Below are 19,522 nucleotides of genomic sequence, written 5' to 3' on the forward strand. Positions count from 1 at the left end.
TGTTTTGCTTGTTTACAATGTACCGCGGTATATAAGTGTCAGCGTAGAACGATCCTGTTATGAATCGTGGAACGTCATGCTTTGTATTGTTTGCGAACTTAGCCGTAACTACATAGGTACCTATAGCTACATACTCGTAATCTTACAGCAAGAGGATGCGATTCATTTAGTACAATTCTTTGTAATTGTCTGAAGGATCAACCACGTATAAGAACGCAAAATTGGACAGACAGATTTCTGTCGGTTCGTTGACATCAACAAAATTGTCAATAACAAATTAAAATGAACCTGGCCCGTGCTCTGCGGATCTGCGCCGTCCGTTCATTGAAGGGACATGCGCAGAACACTGCATTGCTACAAAATCAACTTCACTTCGTAGCGTTTCTGGAAATCGTAAAGATAATTCACCATAATTCAGTAAAGGGAACGTAATGCTCCGAAGGATATCCTGAAAGTGCCACAGTTTATAAGTGAAAATCGTGATAATGTTCAGGTGATCTGCAACATGATATAAGGATTTGAGAATATACATTTTGGTTTTTTGAACGGAATTGTAAGTAAAAGTTATGTTTTATTACATAATTTTGGGTATTGATCCTTTGATTATTTTTGACTGTTACTTAGTGGATTAAGAATTGTTAGATATTATGTACCTAAGGCTAAATGAATTCAGAGAGTTTCGTTTGCTTGTGTGGGAAATTGGTCGTAGGTGACAGGTGTTTAGGAAAATGCATAGTCATTCAAATATAACTATTTCAATATTCTATTACTTACTCTTAATGTCCAGCTTACTTAATAAGAAAATGTATTTATTTAATATAGTCCCCCACTTTTAATACCGTAAAAAATCTTGAACCAATAGTTAGTTGCATTGAGGCCCCTCTTTATAACTTTAGAGAATAGTTAACAATAAAATGCCGGTAAACCGTAAAAATGCAAAAAATGCTAGGCAATAGGTAGAGCGAAAATTATTTTATTTTTCTGTTAAATTTTGTTGCTGGCCTTACCTTTGTGAGAAATGTAAAATATAATGTAAGTGTGTAAGATTCTGATTAATTAAATATTAACTGGCTAATCGAAAAAAAGTGATTTGACTAGGTGCGTAATTACTTAATAATTTAACAAAACATATTATTATAATAATTTTCTAGAATATTAATAAATTGAAATTAAGTCAATAAGAAATAAACATGAACCTTTTTAACTTTTATTAATTATGAACGTGTCCTTCATTCTAAACGTCAACTGTCAATTTGGCACTTGGCAGATTGTTTATTTATTACTATTTATTTCAATGTTATTTATTCTTACAATGGTTAATTTATTGATTTTAATTAGGATAATTGAACCATAGATTTTAATATTCAAGGAAGTATTCATGGAACCAAAACGTAAGAATGTTTTCAGCTATTTATAAATATATGATACATAGATAACATTCGTATCCACAACATGCAAAGCAATATCGTCACTACTTTTAAAAAAACTTGTATCTTCGTCTGTCAATGAAAAGAAAATAAAATTGTAGTAAGTATGTATGGAATGCATATAGACTTACTGCGTTTTAACTTTGAGGAGCAGCGTGAGATACGAGATTTTTTCATATTGTATGTGACAGCTGCATTATTATCACCAAATATTGCACATACAAATAGGAATTTATTTTAGTTTAGCATAGTATAACAAATAGTGAAGCATCATCATCATCCTCCTTGCGTTATCCCGGCATTTTGCCACGGCTCATGGGAGCCTGGGGTCCGCTTTGACAACTAATCCCAAGATTTTGGCGTAGGCACTAGTTTTTACGAAAGCGACTGCCATCTCGACGGGTTAACTAGACCTTATTGGAATTAGTCTGGTTTCCTCACAATGTTTTCCTTCACCGAAAAGCGACCGGCAAATACCACATGACATTTCGCACATTAATTCCGAAAAACTCATTGGTGCGAGCCGGGTTTTTAGGAAATGCATCTTAAAACCTCTTGTTGGTTTATAATTTATGCTCGACTTGGAGATTTATTTATTTATTTGAAAACATATTTTGATGACATTACAGATAAATCTAATGTTTCATGAAACTTAAATTTTAAAAACAGTAAATAAGAATAATAGAACTTTTGGACCTTTTGGTCATAATAAAGTTTAGCATATTTTTGTAAACTATTTTGTGTACTTGACCATACTTAGAATCTGTTGAAAAGTGGAAAAACTACTGTTTTGGGTGAGACTTCAACACATGGCACTGTGTCTTAAATGTAATCAAATAGGTACGGTCAAGCGGGATGGCTTTAAAACGCAGGGGCAACTTTAAAAATTTAGTTTTAAAGTCATACGTAATCGTCGTAATCGTTATTTTTGTATGAAAAGGTGCAACGATTTTGCAGAAATGATTAACTCGTCCCTATATTTCACGAAAATGATATACGATTTGCCCTAGTCGCTAAGAGCAAAAAGAAGTAATGCATAGATTCACCGAGGAAACCGGCCCTTTCCCTTTGTCTTTGTGGGGGGTAGTGACGTGCGATTTCATGACTATTGAGCTAAATCGGATCAGTTTCACCCAAGGAACAATTTTGTGAAGCAACATCGCCACAGGTAAAAGAGCAAAGTCGCTAGTCTTACTTATCGTTCAGGTTATCAAAGAGAAATATTGTTAGGGGAAAATGAGCATAGTTTGAAAATTATACGTCCTAGCTTTATACTTCCATAGACAATATTGTAGAGAATTTTATGAAGAATATACTTCTCTTAGACATTGTGATGATAGCTTTCACGGTTTTTATGGAAATATTAAAAAACTGAAATCAGGGATACAAAAGTGGGGGGAAAGAGGGGAAACATTGAGACCTCGGCGTGTTTCTACTTCCATATTTTCTTATAAACCTATAAGCTATATACATGCCAAGTTTCATGCTTTCTGCCAGACCGGACTGTACATCTGGTTAAGAACTCGGACTATAGCAACCATTTGTGCGCATTATTACAAAAAAAAAACTTATAAACCATACCATCATCATCAATAACAATATTAGCAATCAATTAAAAACCATGTTCCAAAGACCTAAGACCTATCAATAGTCAGCCAATAAAAAATACTAAATGACCTCACAATTCCGGGAGCCGAAGAATGCAACAGTTGTAACCCGGTGACCTAAATCTAGGACATGAATAAGTGAGTGGGAGGCAGCAGTCTTGTGCTAATATGTAGGTCAAAGGCTCCGGTGCATTCAGGATTTAATCAAGGTGGTTTGTATAAATAATAGAGTGGAGCGAAAAACCACTTTTCTGGAATTAGCAAACCTAATAGTTATCAATCAATGCCCCTTAGTCTATGAAGCCTTTGTGCAAATTTTCAGCTTTTTAAATCAACATCTTCTGCCTCCGCATTAGGGTTGAAATTTTGAAAATCTCATACAAACCTAAAAATTCAACTTTTAGATAAAAAATGTTTTTCATAACTATTAGGTTTGCTAATTCCAGAATTGATTGATAACTATTAGGTTTGCTAATTCCAGAAAAGTGTTTTTTCGCTCCACCCTAATAAATAACCTTGTTTAAAAATTGTTGTTTAGGTTCATAAATGCATAATGAAATAATAATAGACATAAGAAACTGTTACATTCAGAAATTGTATATAGGTCTTTGCAATAGGTAGGGTGCATTAGGGTAGAAATGCTCGGAAAATTCCGAAAGGGGAATCTTCATATGATGGAAATAATGGTGATTTTTATGTGACTTTCGTAATTAGACGACTTTCGGAATTACCCTAATGCACCTTACTGCAGTTAACCGCTTGATTCCCATTGTGCTGAAAATGATATACTTTTAAAAAATTTCTATTTTGCTGTGGAATTCATATAATCTGTGAAGCTGGAGCCTCTTTAAAATATAATTATATTAAAAATGCACAATGATGATATTCATCAATCATCGTGGGCGTGGAATTCAGATTACAAATCTTATTGAAAAACTCTTACAAATCACATTTTAAATGTGGCATAAAAAGAAAATTTCTAGGCGAAATTAAACTTAGGTAATTTAATAGAATCACATTTTTTAACAAGTTTGAGGCATTACAGTCATGTCTATACAAATACAAATAATTTATTAAGAAAACATACTGTACAGGATTTGTATAAAATTTTTAAGGATAAGAATTTTATACAAATCTCTGTTTCTTTTCTATTAAGATTTACTCAGTGCGCACTATCAGTGCCAATCACTCACCATTATACTACCTATATTATTGTTTAGGCTTTCTTTTATGAAAACTGAACACCAGTAGGGTTTCATTAAAATAAAAAAAACTAATCCAATTTTTTGCACCACTAACATTTTTGTAGACCATGGACAACGAGCAGCCCCACCAGGAGCTGGTGAAATGCGTCGTCGTCGGCGACACGGCCGTCGGCAAAACGCGGCTCATATGCGCCCGGGCGTGCAACAAGCATGTTTCTCTGTCTCAGCTGATGACGACCCATGTGCCCACCGTGTGGGCTATTGACCAGTACCGGATCTATAAAGATGTAAGTCTATTCATACTATGTGTGAAAAAAAATGCTGTCAGCAAGCTAGGGTCAGTTTGCTGACGCGCTTCGTTCTATAATAGTTACTGTATTTGATGTGAAGGTATGAAAAACTATAGGTATTCGCTTTTTCAATAACAAATAAGTGTTTTTAAGCACTATTATAAATTATAATCCATTGGCAAAGCTCACAAAAATGGTAGAATGTGGTAACACGACCGTCGGCAAAACGCGGCTCGTATGCGCGGGGGTGTGCAACAAGCATGTGTCGCTGTCGCTGATGACGACCCATGTGTCCACCGTGTGGGCTATTGACCAGTACCAGATCTATAAAGATGTGAGTTTTTAAAACATCTATTCACAGTATTCACACTGTGTAAAAAAATAAACTGTCAGCAAGCTAGGGTCGATTTGCTGACGCACTATGTTAGCTAAAGGTCGCGGTCTTGTATCGTATTGATCTATAAAGACGTGAGTTCTTAAAAAGGTTTTCCGTTTACACTATTTGTATCTGAAAATTTCGGTGTCAGCAATCCCGAGCTTCGATTTGCTGACGCGTTCGTTTGCTAAAGGTAGCTGTCACTGTGTTGTATTAATGTGATGGTATGTAAAATAACTAGTAGGTATTCGTTTTTAGGGTTCTGTACCAAAAAAGTACAAAAGAAATCCTTATTTAATGTCAGATGAGTGTTTAATAGGTGTGGTAAAAGATGGATGGATGGATGGATGGATGGATGGATGGATGGATGGATGGTAGGAGTGGCATTGAAACTTGAGTAGTTTCATATGCTCTGCCTACCCCTTCATGGGATACAGGCGTGATTGTATGCTATGTATGCTATGGTAAAAGATGGTAGTATGCGCGGTAGGCGACACGGCCGTCGGCAAAACAAATAATTGTGAGTGAAAGCGTGAGATTTAATGCATATTTATATTTCAGGTATTGGAAAGATCTTGGGAGGTGGTGGACGGCGTGAACGTGTCGCTTCGGCTGTGGGACACCTTCGGGGACCACGAGAAAGACAGGAGATTCGCTTACGGAAGGTATACATTTTGTTTTATCCTTTTTACAAGCTTTTATTTGCTTTCACATGTCCCATTGTCTGTAATCAAATCTTGCAAGTTAAATTAGACCTACTTCCTGGTTTCCGTCTGAGCTGAAATTTTGCACACATGTAAATATAAAAAAAAAATAACTCCACGGCCGAATTCGGCCACGGCGACTGCTGTCAGCTCCGGTGCTGTCGCTGATGTGCTCGCAAGTGGCTGACGAAACCAATCTTGGCGGTAAATGTTCGCGAACATTGCGGGCATGTGAGCACACCATTAACATAATTGTATGTTATTGCCGCTGGTGGTCTGGCTTTAATTGTGTCACGCTTGGCGTCAAGCTCTAAGCGCCGACGAGATTCAAAGTCGGTTACTTTGGCATTTATCGCAGATCGCCATTCCGTGCGCATGGCCGCCTGCTGTTCCCATCGCGATGGCTCTATGTCACATTTTTTCATGTGACGCTTAAGCACATCTTTGTACCTGAGGAATTGGCCGCCCTGTTTCCGCTTGCCTTCCTCAAGTTCAGAGTAAAAGATGTGCTTAGCCACACGCTGGTCGTTCATGCGTGAAACGTGACCGCACCACCGGAGCTGTCGTCGCATGAGGTATACCTCAATACCACCCACATTTGCTCTACGCAGCACTTCGGTATTCCGAACACGATCAGACCATCGGATCTTTAGTATCTTACGTAGGCAACTGAGGTGGAATCGATCCAGCATGCGAATATGGCGGCGATAAACGGTCCACGTTTCAGCAGAGTACAGCAGGTTCGGCAACACAACTGCCATGTATACGGAGATCTTAGTAGCCAATTTCAAGTCGTGTGAGCTGAGGACCTTGTGATCTAACCTGCCGAACGCCGCAGCCGCAGCTCCGATTCTGCTGTTAATTTCGGCATCAAGGTCGCACTTAGATGTTATCGTGCTTCCCAGATAGCGGAACTTGTCCACCTGCTTCAACTGGTCCGCGCCGAGTCTAACGATCAGTGTCTGTTGACTGGACACATCCAGCGACATCACTTCCGTCTTCTTGACACTGATTTTTAGCCCAAATCTGCGACAAGACTCGTCGAAACTGGACATGAGCTGTTGCATGCCATCCTGGGTCTCAGTCACGAAGCACAAATCGTCTGCATACATTATCTCTGTGATAACTGCGTATGAGACTTTTGTGCGTGCTTTGAATCTGGCCAGATTGAAGATATTTCCATCAGTTCGATAGCGAACGCGAACGCCTTCAGAGCATGTCATTAAGACTTCTCGGACTACCACTGAGAAATACAAGGCGAATAGAGTGGGTGCTAGGACACAACCTTGCTTCACCCCGCACGTAACGGGGAAGAAGTCCGATTGTTCACCGTCGACAGCAACGCAGCACTCCATGTCGTCGTGCAGGAGTCGAACTAGTCTTATGAACTTCTCCGTACATCCAAGCTTACCCAGGACTAACCAGAGGGCTTCACGAGGCACGCTGTCAAATGCCTTCTCGAGGTCAACAAAACACATGAACAATTGACGGCCCTGCTCTCTGCTTTTCTCTTGAAGTTGACGCACTGAGAATATAGCTTCACAGGTGCCTCGGTCTGGCCGGAAGCCGAACTGGGTCTCTGGAAGCAGCTTTTCGGATAAATCCATGAGGCGGTTTAGTAGGACTCTAGCAAAGACTTTTCCGGGGACCGATAATAGCGAAATACCACGATAAGAGTTGCAATCAGAACGGTCGCCTTTGTTCTTGTATAATGCCCTGATGCGCGAGACTTTGTAGTCATGAGGGACTTGTTCTTTTTCCCATACAAGAACAAAGAATTTCCACATAGCTGATTGCAACTCCTCTCCGCCGTATTTAATCAGTTCTCCTGGTATAAAATCGATGCCAGCCGCGCGTTTGTTTTGCTGTTGCTTGATAGCAAGAGCAACTTCGTCACCTGACAGCGGCTCATCTAGCTCGACGACTATAGGGAGTTGAGGCATTGACCTGATGTGGCTCAGATCTGCTTCTCGATCAACATTCAACAGAGTGTTGAAGTGTTCTGCCCACCGTGTCAATACCTCATCCTTACTCTTAAGTAGGTAAGCACCGTTACTAGACTTAAGTGGCACTTTTGCGGGTGGTATGGTATTCGTAAGGTTCCTGATCTCTTTATAGAACTCCCCTATTTGGTTAGTGTCGACGAGCAACTGCATGTGACAAGCCTTATCTTGCCACCATTTGTCCTTCATTTCCCTTGACAGTCTACGCAGACTCATATTGCTCTGCCGCAACTTCGCAACGTTTCGACCTTGATTGGCACTACTTTGCTGCTGCAAAAGGCGCCGGTGTTTACTAATGGCCTCTGAAAGGACTGTGTCATTTTCATCAAACCAGTCCTCATGCTTGCGAACTCTTTTGCCCAATACGGACTTAGCAGAGTCTAATATATGAGATGAAACAGTCTTCCAGATACCATCAACGTCATCCGTACTCATGTCTACTGACTTAATTTTCGTATTCAAGGCTTCAACATAAGCAACCTTGGCCTCGCGGTCAATGAGTCTGTCCACATTTAAACATACAGGCTTTGGTCTTTCACACCTGCGAGGATGTCGGAGGCGAAGACGCAGCTTCGCGATAACAAGCCTGTGGTCGGTCCAGCAGTGAGCGCCCCGCATTACACGGGTGACTTGGACCTGGGAAATGTCTCTCTGCCGCACAATTGCGTAGTCTATTAGATGCCAGTGCTTGGACCTAGGGTGCATCCACGTATTCTTGTGCTTGGCTGGAAGTCGGAACATGGTGTTCGTAATCGCCAGATGGTACTGTGCACAGAGGCTAAGCAACAGCTGTCCGTTGCTATTCATGTTACCTACGCCGTGTCTACCCAATACTTCAGGCCAAGCTTCGAAATCGCGACCAACTCTGGCATTGAAGTCACCCAGTAGAACTATCTGCTCTCTGGGAGGCACGGAATCGATGAAACGTGCAAGGTCCTCATAAAATTGTTCCTTAATGTCATCAGATTTGTCTAGCGTAGGGGCATAGACACTGATGACGTTAAGGAAGTTTTGGTCATTCAAGTGGAGGCGTAACGTGGTCACGCGGTCCGAAATGTGGATTGGACACTCCCGCAACTGCTTAGCAATCTGGTTATTGATCGCGAACCCCACTCCTGACCGTCGAGATTCAGAAGAGGGTAGTCCCTTCCAGAAAAAGGTGTACCCTCCTCCTTGCTCTACCAGTTGTCCTTCGTCGGCAAGGTGTGTTTCACTGAGAGCAGCTACATCTACATTGTAGCGACGAAGTTCCCGAGCAACAATTGCGGTCTTCCTCTCAGGACAGGCATTGGTCTCACGATCCAAGAGCGTTCGCACGTTCCACGCACCGAAAATCATGTTTGATGTTCTTTTATTCGTTTTCTTGTTTCGTCGACCGCGAATTGAAAGATGCGGAGGCAGCCACGGTTACTACCATCCTAATTATTTGGGGTGAGCATTTTTTAGGGCACCTTTTCTAGCCCCCTCCCTGGCTGAGCAGGGAAAGCAGTGCCTCCCTAAATAGGGCTGCTTTGTCGCCCCAGGTGCTGCCGGATCCTTTCTGTCTCCCCAGAGCAGAATGGAAACGACCACGGTGCTTACAACACCCCTGGAGCCGCCTGTGTGTAGACCTCAGACAAAACCCAGTCTGCATCGGACTGGACCTCTCTACTTCGGCCCATCGCCACAGGTCTTTTAGCACTATTCGGAGTCCTAATTCGGAAGCAGTCAGGTGCGCAGGAGATATTCCGGTGCACAAACGTACGCGCAAACGCAGGTGCACTCACTCGTCTTTTCCCATCTTGACCCAGTGGAACGGAGAACCGATACGACCGGAGATGAGAGCAGATGATGTGTCTGGCCGATGATATCTGTATGCCCTCTACCACCGCCCTAGGCCATCCACGTTGCCTTGTTATCCCGCCGGGTCCGCCAAGCTCGAATGCATATCTGCGTTGAGTTGCCTTCCCTACCGGAATAAACTTTATGCATTACAAATGGGAGGGTTCCACTGCTTAAGCCTGCCAAAGGCAGGTTCCCCTCACTAGTTTAGCCCGCGAACCGACGCGGTTTACCAGGGTGTGGCCGCTGCATGCATAAGTGACAGTGCAATATTATGGTGTCTTGGAGCTGATCTTATGATGGCGCAGACTGGTGGCCATAGGAACTCTGTAATGAAATGTCGTATCCTTATCGAGTAAGGGGTTTTTAGAAACGTCTCGGAGAGCAGTAGATGACTGTCGTTGAAAGAAAAGTACAGTCGGCGATAAAAGCTTGTGCTAATAATTATTTTTTTGCGAAAGAACTTATTTCTGTTGGGATTATACTGGTCCAAAGTCTGTGTAAATGATACCATCATTGATTACAATTATATGGAGCAATTTATAGATAATTGTAGCGGATTAAAAAAAGCGTAATACACTTCTTACAGTTTTCGTTTAGCCCATTGAGCTCTTCTTTGAGAAACGATTGCCTACAAAAATACCTTTAGGATATAACTTTAAAATATTTTTTGATTTAGGCACACCTCGGACACTAGCGATTAAATATATGAAAGAGGCGCGTTCCTAGCACACAGTCAAGCTCGTGTGAACGCGTACTATGCTTGTATGAGTGAAATATGACAGGTCGATTGTTCGCGTTTTTGACAGGCGGTAACTGTGAGGTAACCGAGAGGGGGTGGGCGGCACTTTCAGTGGAGAGCGGGAGTGGCCATACTGTACGATAGTATCTTTATTATACTGTGATTTAGGTACATATCTCTATATTTACCTACATTACTGCTTAACCTCGACTTTATTACGGAGAATGATTAGGATGTCTATTTTTTTTTTTCAGATCGGATGTAGTGCTTCTATGCTTCTCCATAACAAATCCCATATCTTTAAGAAATTGCGGAGCGATGTGGTATCCAGAAATAAGGTAAAATTTTTAGTAAGGTAACCTTTGGTAAACTTCTGATATCCTGATTAGAAAGAAAACAAAAATCAAGAGTTACAGTACAGTCGAGTTCATAATTTATGTGTACATTTTTTCACCTTATTGCAACGAGTTGAGGAGGTGAAGAAATGTACATATATTTCTGAACTCTACTGTACTCCATAATATTTTGAAAATACCTATTGCTTTTAGGAGATTACATCCGCATTGATGTATCTAGAGACATACTTACTCAATCTCGACACATTGAATATACTGTGGCAGAAATGTAAAATAGACTTTAACACATCTTTAATGTTATGGCAACACCTTTATTGTTATTTTTAGCCTATAGTATGATTTCAGGAGGTTCTGCCCAAATACACCGATTCTCCTAGTGGGGTGCAAGAATGACCTACGCTACATGTACAGAGATGAGACATATCTGAACTTCTGCAAAGACCGGAGCCCCTTCATCAGGTAAATTAAATCCATACTAATATTATAAATGGGAAAGTGTGTGTGTCTGTTTGTTTGTCCGTCTTTCACGTCAAAATGGAGCGACGAATTGACGTGATTTTTTAGGTGGAGATAGTTGAAGAGATGGAGAGTGACATAGGCTACTTTTTGTCTCTTTCTAACCCTCCACTTCCCAGAAATGGGTGGTCGAAGTTTGTATGGAGAATTTCGCAATTTTGGAATTTAATGCGAGCGAAGCTGCGGGCAAAAGCTAGTAAGATATAAATAACTAACCTAACCACAAAATTAAAATTTTGAAAAAACCCCCGACCGCGACGTAGTAGAACAATTTTCATGAAACATGGCTAAGAACACTTCCGACTTACTCAGATTTCAGACAAAAAACCACAGACAGACATATACACACAGACAGACAGACAAACAGGCAGACAGACACACAGAACCTTGTCTCCAACACCCGGAACCGGTTTATTTTTTACCGGTTAAAAACGGTTTATTTCGATTTTACTCCAAACTTTCTAAAGAACGGGAACGTTATGAGAAATTTATTTTCACCGTAATAGACCGGTTTTCGACGAACGGCGAGACGCACCGGCGCCGCGTAAATACCTACGTTCACGCAGCGAATATTTTTTGTTTGATTAGAACAGTAATTACCTATCATGCTAAGGAAAAAACCGGTTTATTTTGTTCTAATATAAACCGGTTAATCGAACGAAACCTTTCTGAAAGCATTCCCCTAAAAACCGGTTTAAAAATAGCGGTTTTTCGAGCGAAGACAAAATTTAAAGGTTTTGCCGCAAGTACATGATAACGGTTTGAAAATTTAACCGGTATCCGAGCCCTGCTTGTTTCAAAACTTCCAGCAAGAACTTGCAGGTGTAAATTCAGCTTAACAATATTTATTTTATCTTTCAGAACCCCTAGAAAAAGCGACCTAGTAATGCCAGACCAAGGGCGCGCCCTAGCGGCGGAATACGGCATATATTACTACGAGACGTCAGTCTTCACTTACTACGGAGTGAACGAAGTGTTTGAGAACGCGATACGCGCAGCGCTCATGGCGCGCCGGCAGCAGAGGTTTTGGATGACTAACTTGAAGAGAGTGCAGAGACCGTTGCTACAGGTAACTAACAAAAATATTAGAATATATACACCCTGTTTTTATTTAGAATAGAATAGAATAATTTATTTACCAAGAAAAGGAATAGCTACAATTTTATCATTTTCTTAATTCTTTTCTTTAATTCCGCTAACTTTAAGGGAAGGTTCTTTAGAACAAATACAATTAATTTCTCTAAGAAACAAGCGTCTTATTTTTTACGGTTATCGAGTTATTAAAAAAATTAAAATAATTACTGAACACGTGTGTGACAGCCTTTACCAATTCCTAATGTTATGTGTTTTGACATATGCCGTCAATCACTTGACACTAACTTGAATGTAATTCTTAAGGGTCTCTTACACTAATAAATTCATTTATTATGTATGGAAACGATTTTTTTTTGGGAATTTAAATAAAAGTGATATACAGGATGGTTTCTGATAATGAACCTAACGACGTGTCGAATTTAACGGGAAACAAAAAAAAAAAACAGTGTATACAGATTGTAACATCAGCCACTTAAAACCTTATAGACAGAGGTCATTTTAAGCCATTTTCACTTTAGGACTATTCCCGAAATCGCCAAAAAATATAGTTGTTTCATGTAAGGAACTAGTTCATGAGCAACCTTGCTATTTGTATCAGCCCCCAGGAGCCTAGGTTGGCCATACAAATAGACCACGACCAGGACCGGGATAAGTGGCGTACACGAAGGGAGGCATGCTCAGCAGTGGGCGATTAATGGCTGAAATGATGATGGTGATGATGAATCACGCCTGTATCCCATAAAGGGGTAGACAGAGCACATGAACTAGGTACTCGTTTCAGTGGCCCTGAGCAAAGAGGGGTTGAAATTAATCCAAATTCTATACAGTATGTAAACTAACGAAAACCATTTACAGTAACCCGTAAATGTCCAGGTGATACTGAGAAACTTTTACTATGGGACCAACACCCAAAACGCGAAATAAAAATTTACTCTCCCATAGGAAATACTTACTATAAAATAAACACTACCTATGAAACTGTCAGAAGATATTTTCGTGATTTCGGGGTTGATCCCATAGTAAAAGTTTCTCAGTATCACCTGGACATTTACGGGTTACAGTAAATGGTTTTCGTTAGTTTACATACTGTATTTAATTCTATATTTCTTGCTAGTACACAAATAAAAATCCCTAGATTCAGAATAATTATAACCAACCTAACAATGTAAAGCTTGGAATAATATTGAAATTGTGAAAATTACTGCCTTATCCAGATTCCGTGAGTCGAACCCAAACCTAAGTTCCACTTTAAATAAACGACGACCGGGTCGAACCCAAACCTAAGTTCCACTTTAAATAAACGACGACCGGGTCGAACCCAAACCTAAGTTCCACTTTAAATAAACGACGACCGGGTCGAACCCAAACCTAAGTTCCACTTTAAATAAACGACGACCGGGTCGAACCCAAACCTAAGTTCCACTTTAAATAAACGACGACCGGGTCGAACCCAAACCTAAGTTCCACTTTAAATAAACGACGACCGGGTCGAACCCAAACCTAAGTTCCACTTTAAATAAACGACGACCGGGTCGAACCCAAACCTAAGTTCCACTTTAAATAAACGACGACCGGGTCGAACCCAAACCTAAGTTCCACTTTAAATAAACGACGACCGGGTCGAACCCAAACCTAAGTTCCACTTTAAATAAACGACGACCGGGTCGAACCCAAACCTAAGTTCCACTTTAAATAAACGACGACCGGGTCGAACCCAAACCTAAGTTCCACTTTAAATAAACGACGACCGGGTCGAACCCAAACCTAAGTTCCACTTTAAATAAACGACGACCGGGTCGAACCCAAACCTAAGTTCCACTTTAAATAAACGATGACCGGGTCGAACCCAAACCTAAGTTCCACTTTAAATAAACGACGACCGGGTCGAACCCAAACCTAAGTTCCACTTTAAATAAACGACGACCGGGTCGAACCCAAACCTAAGTTCCACTTTAAATAAACGACGACCGGGTCGAACCCAAACCTAAGTTCCACTTTAAATAAACGACGACCGGGTCGAACCCAAACCTAAGTTCCACTTTAAATAAACGACGACCAGGTCGAACCCAAACCTAAGTTCCACTTTAAATAAACGACGACCGGGTCGAACCCAAACCTAAGTTCCACTTTAAATAAACGACGACCGGGTCGAACCCAAACCTAAGTTCCACTTTAAATAAACGACGACCGGGTCGAACCCAAACCTAAGTTCCACTTTAAATAAATGACGGCCGGTCTGGTCTAGCGCTAAGCCGCGGCCCTGGGTTCGAATTACGGTAAGGGCATTTATTTGACGGAAAGTTTCCAAAATTCTGAAATTTTCACATAGGAAACCTTCGGAAACTTTCCATACTTTGTATGGACAATTTGTATGGGTGGAAACTTTCCATTTCATAAATTTAAATTCCCTTTATTTTTCGTGAAAGTTTCCTGAAAATTTCAAGAAATTTAAGATTTTTTTGGAAAGTTTCCGCAACTTACACATCACTAAGCACAGGTATTTGTTCCTGAGTCATGGATGATTTCTATGTATATAAGTAAAGTAGAAGTCAGAAGTTAGAAGTCAGAAAACTATAGTTGTATGTGGCGATTTTAATATTAATTTGCTAGAAAATTCGCCTTTGTGTGGAAGGTTACTAAATACCTTTAAATCTTTTAATTTAGTAAATTTATTTTGTGAACCAACTAGAATCACGGCAACCAGTGCAACATGTATAGACAACATCTTCAGTAACGATATTGCGATTAGTAAATCTGTAATAAACACCTTGAGTTCTGACCACTGTGGACTAAAAGCCTCTTTTGGCGGGAAGATAGAGGATATTCCACAAGACACTGTGTGCAGACTGATTTCCGAAAGGCGCTTACAGTCATTCAATCGTAATATTAGGAACAACTTACCTTTTCTTTCATGTAACCGAGAGAACCCTGACTGTCTGAGTTCTGAGTTGTTTAACTGTATAAAAAAGGAATTTGATGCCTGCTTCATCCCCAAGAAGATGCAGGGCAAGGTCAAGGTTAAATTTAGCGACTGGGCTACGCCGGATATTCACGATAAGAAACGCCGGCTCTATGATTTGTATGATCTGCGAACAACTGATAAAAGGCCGGAATTTATAGAGTACGTAAAGAATTTCTCGAAATCTTTTAAAAGGATGTGTGTCGCCGCTAAAGCTGATTATTTATCCAAAAAGATCTTAAATTCCAGCGATAAAGTTAAAACTACATGGCAAGTGATCAGCAGTGAAACAGGAAAGCGAAAATAAAAGAACGGCACTACAACCTACGAGTTGCTGATACTTTAGTAAGTTCCGACCGTGAAGTGGCAGATCACTTCGAGCGATTTTTCTCGAATATACCGGCAGAGACAACAAAGTCTCTTAACTCATCGCCAATTGTCGCTGAAGAAATGCTGCAAGCTAATGTAGAAGAATGTTCAGAAATATTCACATTTTCTTATGTTACTCCGACCATAGTTATAAAAACGTTCAGATCTTTAAATTTAAAGAAAACTGAAGATCTATGGGGCTTGTCAGTTAAAGTATTACACTCAATAGTAGAATCAATCGCACCCTATTTAGCTGAGATTTTCAACAGATGTATTGAAACTGGCATTTTTCCTGATATTATGAAACACAGCAAAATTATCCCGCTGTTTAAATCAGGAACGAAATCAGACCCGACCAACTTTAGACCTATTTCAATATTACCAGCGCTAAGTAAGGTCTTTGAGAAGCTTATTCTTAATCAACTGTTGTCTCACTTTAACAGAAATAAATTGCTTGACAATAATCAATTTGGTTTTACCAGAGGTCGTTCAACTACTGATGCCGGTGTGGTACTTCTAAAACACATCTTTGACGCCTGGGAAAGAGCTCAAGATGCTGTTGGAATTTTCTGTGATCTATCAAAGGCCTTTGATTGCGTTGATCACGAGAATTTAAAGAGAAAATTGAGCCACTATGGGGTTAAAGCTGCTGCCCTTGACCTTGTTTCATCGTACCTTTCCGACAGAACTCAGCGAGTTGTTATCAATGGGACTCAATCAGCAGGTTCACCGGTAGCACTTGGAGTGCCTCAAGGTTCAATTCTCGGTCCCTTCCTGTTCTTAGTATACATTAATGATCTACCGAAACTAGTGCAAGATAAACATGATATAGTGTTATTTGCTGACGACACTTCTCTTATATTCAAAGTTGACAGAAAGGAAAGCAGCTTCGATAACATCAACGATGCACTGTCTAGCATAACAGACTGGTTTACGGCGAATAACTTACTTCTAAACGCCAAGAAAACCAAGTGCATCAGATTTGCGCTTCCGAACGTTAAGCAGGTAAATAACAGTAAGATCCAAATGAAAGGTGAAACGCTGGAATTTGAAGATCGAACGGTTTTCCTTGGAGTCACTTTGGATTCAAAACTGCAATGGCATGCACATATAGCCACTTTAGCTGGCAAACTTAGTTCTGCAGCTTACGCAGTAAGGCGAATCAGACAACTAACAAACGTAGAGACGGCCAGGCTGGTATACTTTAGCTACTTCCACAGTGTTATGTCATATGGGATCCTGTTATGGGGAAAAGCTGCAGACATTCAGGCTATTTTTGTGCTGCAAAAACGAGCAGTCCGTTCAATCTACGGATTGGGCGGTCGAGCATCTTTAAGAGAAAAATTCAAAGAGGTGAACATTCTTACCGTTGCCTCTCAATACATATACGAAAATATTATGTATGTTCGGAAAAATATTCACGAATTCAAGCTTAACAGTGACATCCATAACTATAACACAAGGAACAAACATAAACTTGCTGTGACCGCCCACCGTCTCCGTAAGGTTGGTACGTCTTTCGTCGGGAACTGTACACGTTTTTATAACAAAGTACCAACCGATATAGTGGATTTGCCATTTGACAAATTTAAGGCACGCATTAAGCGTTTGTTGTTATGTAAGGCGTACTACACTGTGAAGGATTTTATAGATGATAGGGATGCCTTTAAGGTGGTTGCTTGTCAATAGATGAATGAAGTCGTATATATTTTTTCATTTTCTCTGCATTGTGTAATTAAGCATACTAGTGTTCAATTGACGTATGAGAACATATTCTCGTCTGATTATATTGTTTTTATTTAAGTTTAGTTGTGGACACTTGGAGACCTTATACATCTCCAAGATTATGTGTTTAATGTTTAATGTTTATCTTACTTTAATTTTATTGTATAAATCTATATTTCCTTCCTTTGTAACATACGAGCACAGAATATAGTGTCTTACAGCTATGTTTTATTATTTGAATATTTAATTTAGCCTGGCAGCTTGAACATGTCATGCACACTTAAAAGTCTTTGCTGCGGTGGCGTCGTTGATCGGGTCGCCACCTTCCCGAATAAAGGTTGAGGGAGGCGATGGCTGAGATACGCGTCATACTCGTGAACGGGTGCCGTCTGTGAAGACCGGTCTGTTTAAGCTTACTGGGGCTGTTATAACTTAGTAACTTTAATTCTAATTTTTATTAAATTAGGACACTTTGTTCGGTTGTCGTTTGTTTCCTTTCTTTTAGTGAATATTTTAAATATATGATTTTGACTCATGGAGACCATATACATCTCTAAGGAGAATTAGATTAAGTAGATATACATTTTATTTTTAGTTGTGACATTTAGAGTCATTTGCACCTCTAAAGTAATTTTAGACTTTTTTTTTGTATTTGTACTTTTTATATTAAAATTTAGTGTAGTTCTTGGTTGTAATTCGACATTTAGAGACCTTCTACATCTCTAATTAATTGTATAGAGTTAACTTTAGTTAGAACTTAGAATTAGTATATAATAGTATCAATTGTAATTTCAACTCAATTTTAAATATTTTTTTAAATACCTATGTACATGTGACGTGTAAAAGTGCCCCTGTGGCCTATTTGCTGAATAAATTATTTTGATTTGATTTGATTTGATGTATAAGGTGTTCTCCCATATATTTTTATTTATTAGTTATATATTCATTGTTACAGGCGCCATTCAGACCACCGAGACCCCTAGAGCCTGATGTGGTTCCCGTGAACTCCAGCTATTTGGAGAACACATCTACGTTGTTACGTCAACAGGTGAGCTTGTTGTTGTTGTAGTCCTAAGGCACCCCAGAGGTGCAAAGGCCTTCACGAGCTCGCGCCACGCCTTCCTATCTTCAGCGACCCTTGTGGCCTCGCTCCAGCTCAACCCTCAGATCATTTTCGACGGACCGCTTCCATGAGTGGTCAGGCTGCCCGGGGCCACGACTTGCATTCTGCGGTTTCCACCGAGGTGAGCTTATACTCATGTAACAGATGGCGCCCAATATTTTTTTTGACGACCGGTACGGTCTAGCGCGTAGCGAACCTGCCTTCTAAGCTGTGGTCCCGGGTTCAAATCCCGGTCAGGTTTTTAATTTGTTTTTTGTCGTGTTTTTTTTTAAGTGGCGGTCGAGGTGGTGTAACGGTTTAGCACGTCAGCCGCGTTAGCTGGAGACCCGGGTTCGATTCCCAGCTTCGCCACCAGTGGGCTTGATCGCTTTTTCTTTAGCGTATGGTATCTATTTCAGTTTATTATTTGTATGTATTATTTAAATCGTTGTCTGAGTACCCACAACGCAAGTCTTCTTGAGCTTACAATGTGTACTCTGTCTATATGTGTCAAAAAAGTCCTGTAATATTATTTATTACAATTGGCTCTGAGCTCTGAGGAAAGCTCGGACTTTGACTCTTATTTACGGCGTTTTTACTAACTTTTTCACTGACAAAAACTGCAATTGCAGCTACGACCGTCATAGTTCGGTTTCAACCATAGAGGAATACGTAAGGGAACAGTTGTGACTCTATACATCAGTAAATGCGGGTTATTTGTATAGGCATAGTTAAGTGACATCTAGCGAGAATCACGCGTCACTCACACGTCAAAAAGCGTGAATTATCAGTACCACTACTCGATACTAGGTGGCAACCGTGTCTCGTCGGACGAAAGCTTACAACTTATATTACAAGCAGAAGGAATTGAAAACAGAATACTGATTAATACTATTGTAATATTAGCTAAAAATTGGTGAGCATTAGACTCGTCGTTCGTCGCGACATCTATTGACAAGTATCAGTACTGATAATTTACGCTAGTTGACGCGTTAATTGTGCCTATACAAATAACTCGCATTTACTGATGTATGGAGTTACAACCCTTCCCTAAAGCTTGATTTAGACGGCGTGCGAACTCGCATGCGATTTTAGTTACATAGCGGGCTGTTGAGGTTACATACAATTATGCTCACTTGCTCAGCCATCAAATACCGAAATTTAATAAAACTCGTATGCGAGTTCTGGTACCGTCTCAACTGGCACTTACTTATTCCTCTATGGT

General features: G+C 40.2%; 1 protein-coding gene across 1 annotated transcript in view; it reads left to right on the plus strand.

Moving 5' to 3' along the window:
- Positions 1 to 1,289: 1,289 nt before the first annotated feature.
- LOC125238395 (rho-related BTB domain-containing protein 1) overlaps positions 1,290 to 19,522 on the plus strand; it is a 36,853-nt gene continuing 18,620 nt past the window's right edge. Inside the window, exons 1-7 of the mRNA XM_048145707.1 lie at positions 1,290 to 1,391; positions 4,344 to 4,526; positions 5,467 to 5,570; positions 10,430 to 10,513; positions 10,877 to 10,990; positions 11,909 to 12,116; positions 18,151 to 18,243. Of these exons, the coding sequence (XP_048001664.1) occupies positions 4,347 to 4,526; positions 5,467 to 5,570; positions 10,430 to 10,513; positions 10,877 to 10,990; positions 11,909 to 12,116; positions 18,151 to 18,243 (783 nt within the window). The 5' untranslated portion in view covers positions 1,290 to 1,391; positions 4,344 to 4,346. The remainder of the gene's footprint in view (positions 1,392 to 4,343; positions 4,527 to 5,466; positions 5,571 to 10,429; positions 10,514 to 10,876; positions 10,991 to 11,908; positions 12,117 to 18,150; positions 18,244 to 19,522) is intronic.

The sequence above is a fragment of the Leguminivora glycinivorella genome, chromosome 23 (genome assembly GCF_023078275.1).
Source record: "Leguminivora glycinivorella isolate SPB_JAAS2020 chromosome 23, LegGlyc_1.1, whole genome shotgun sequence".
NCBI lineage: Eukaryota > Metazoa > Arthropoda > Insecta > Lepidoptera > Tortricidae > Leguminivora > Leguminivora glycinivorella.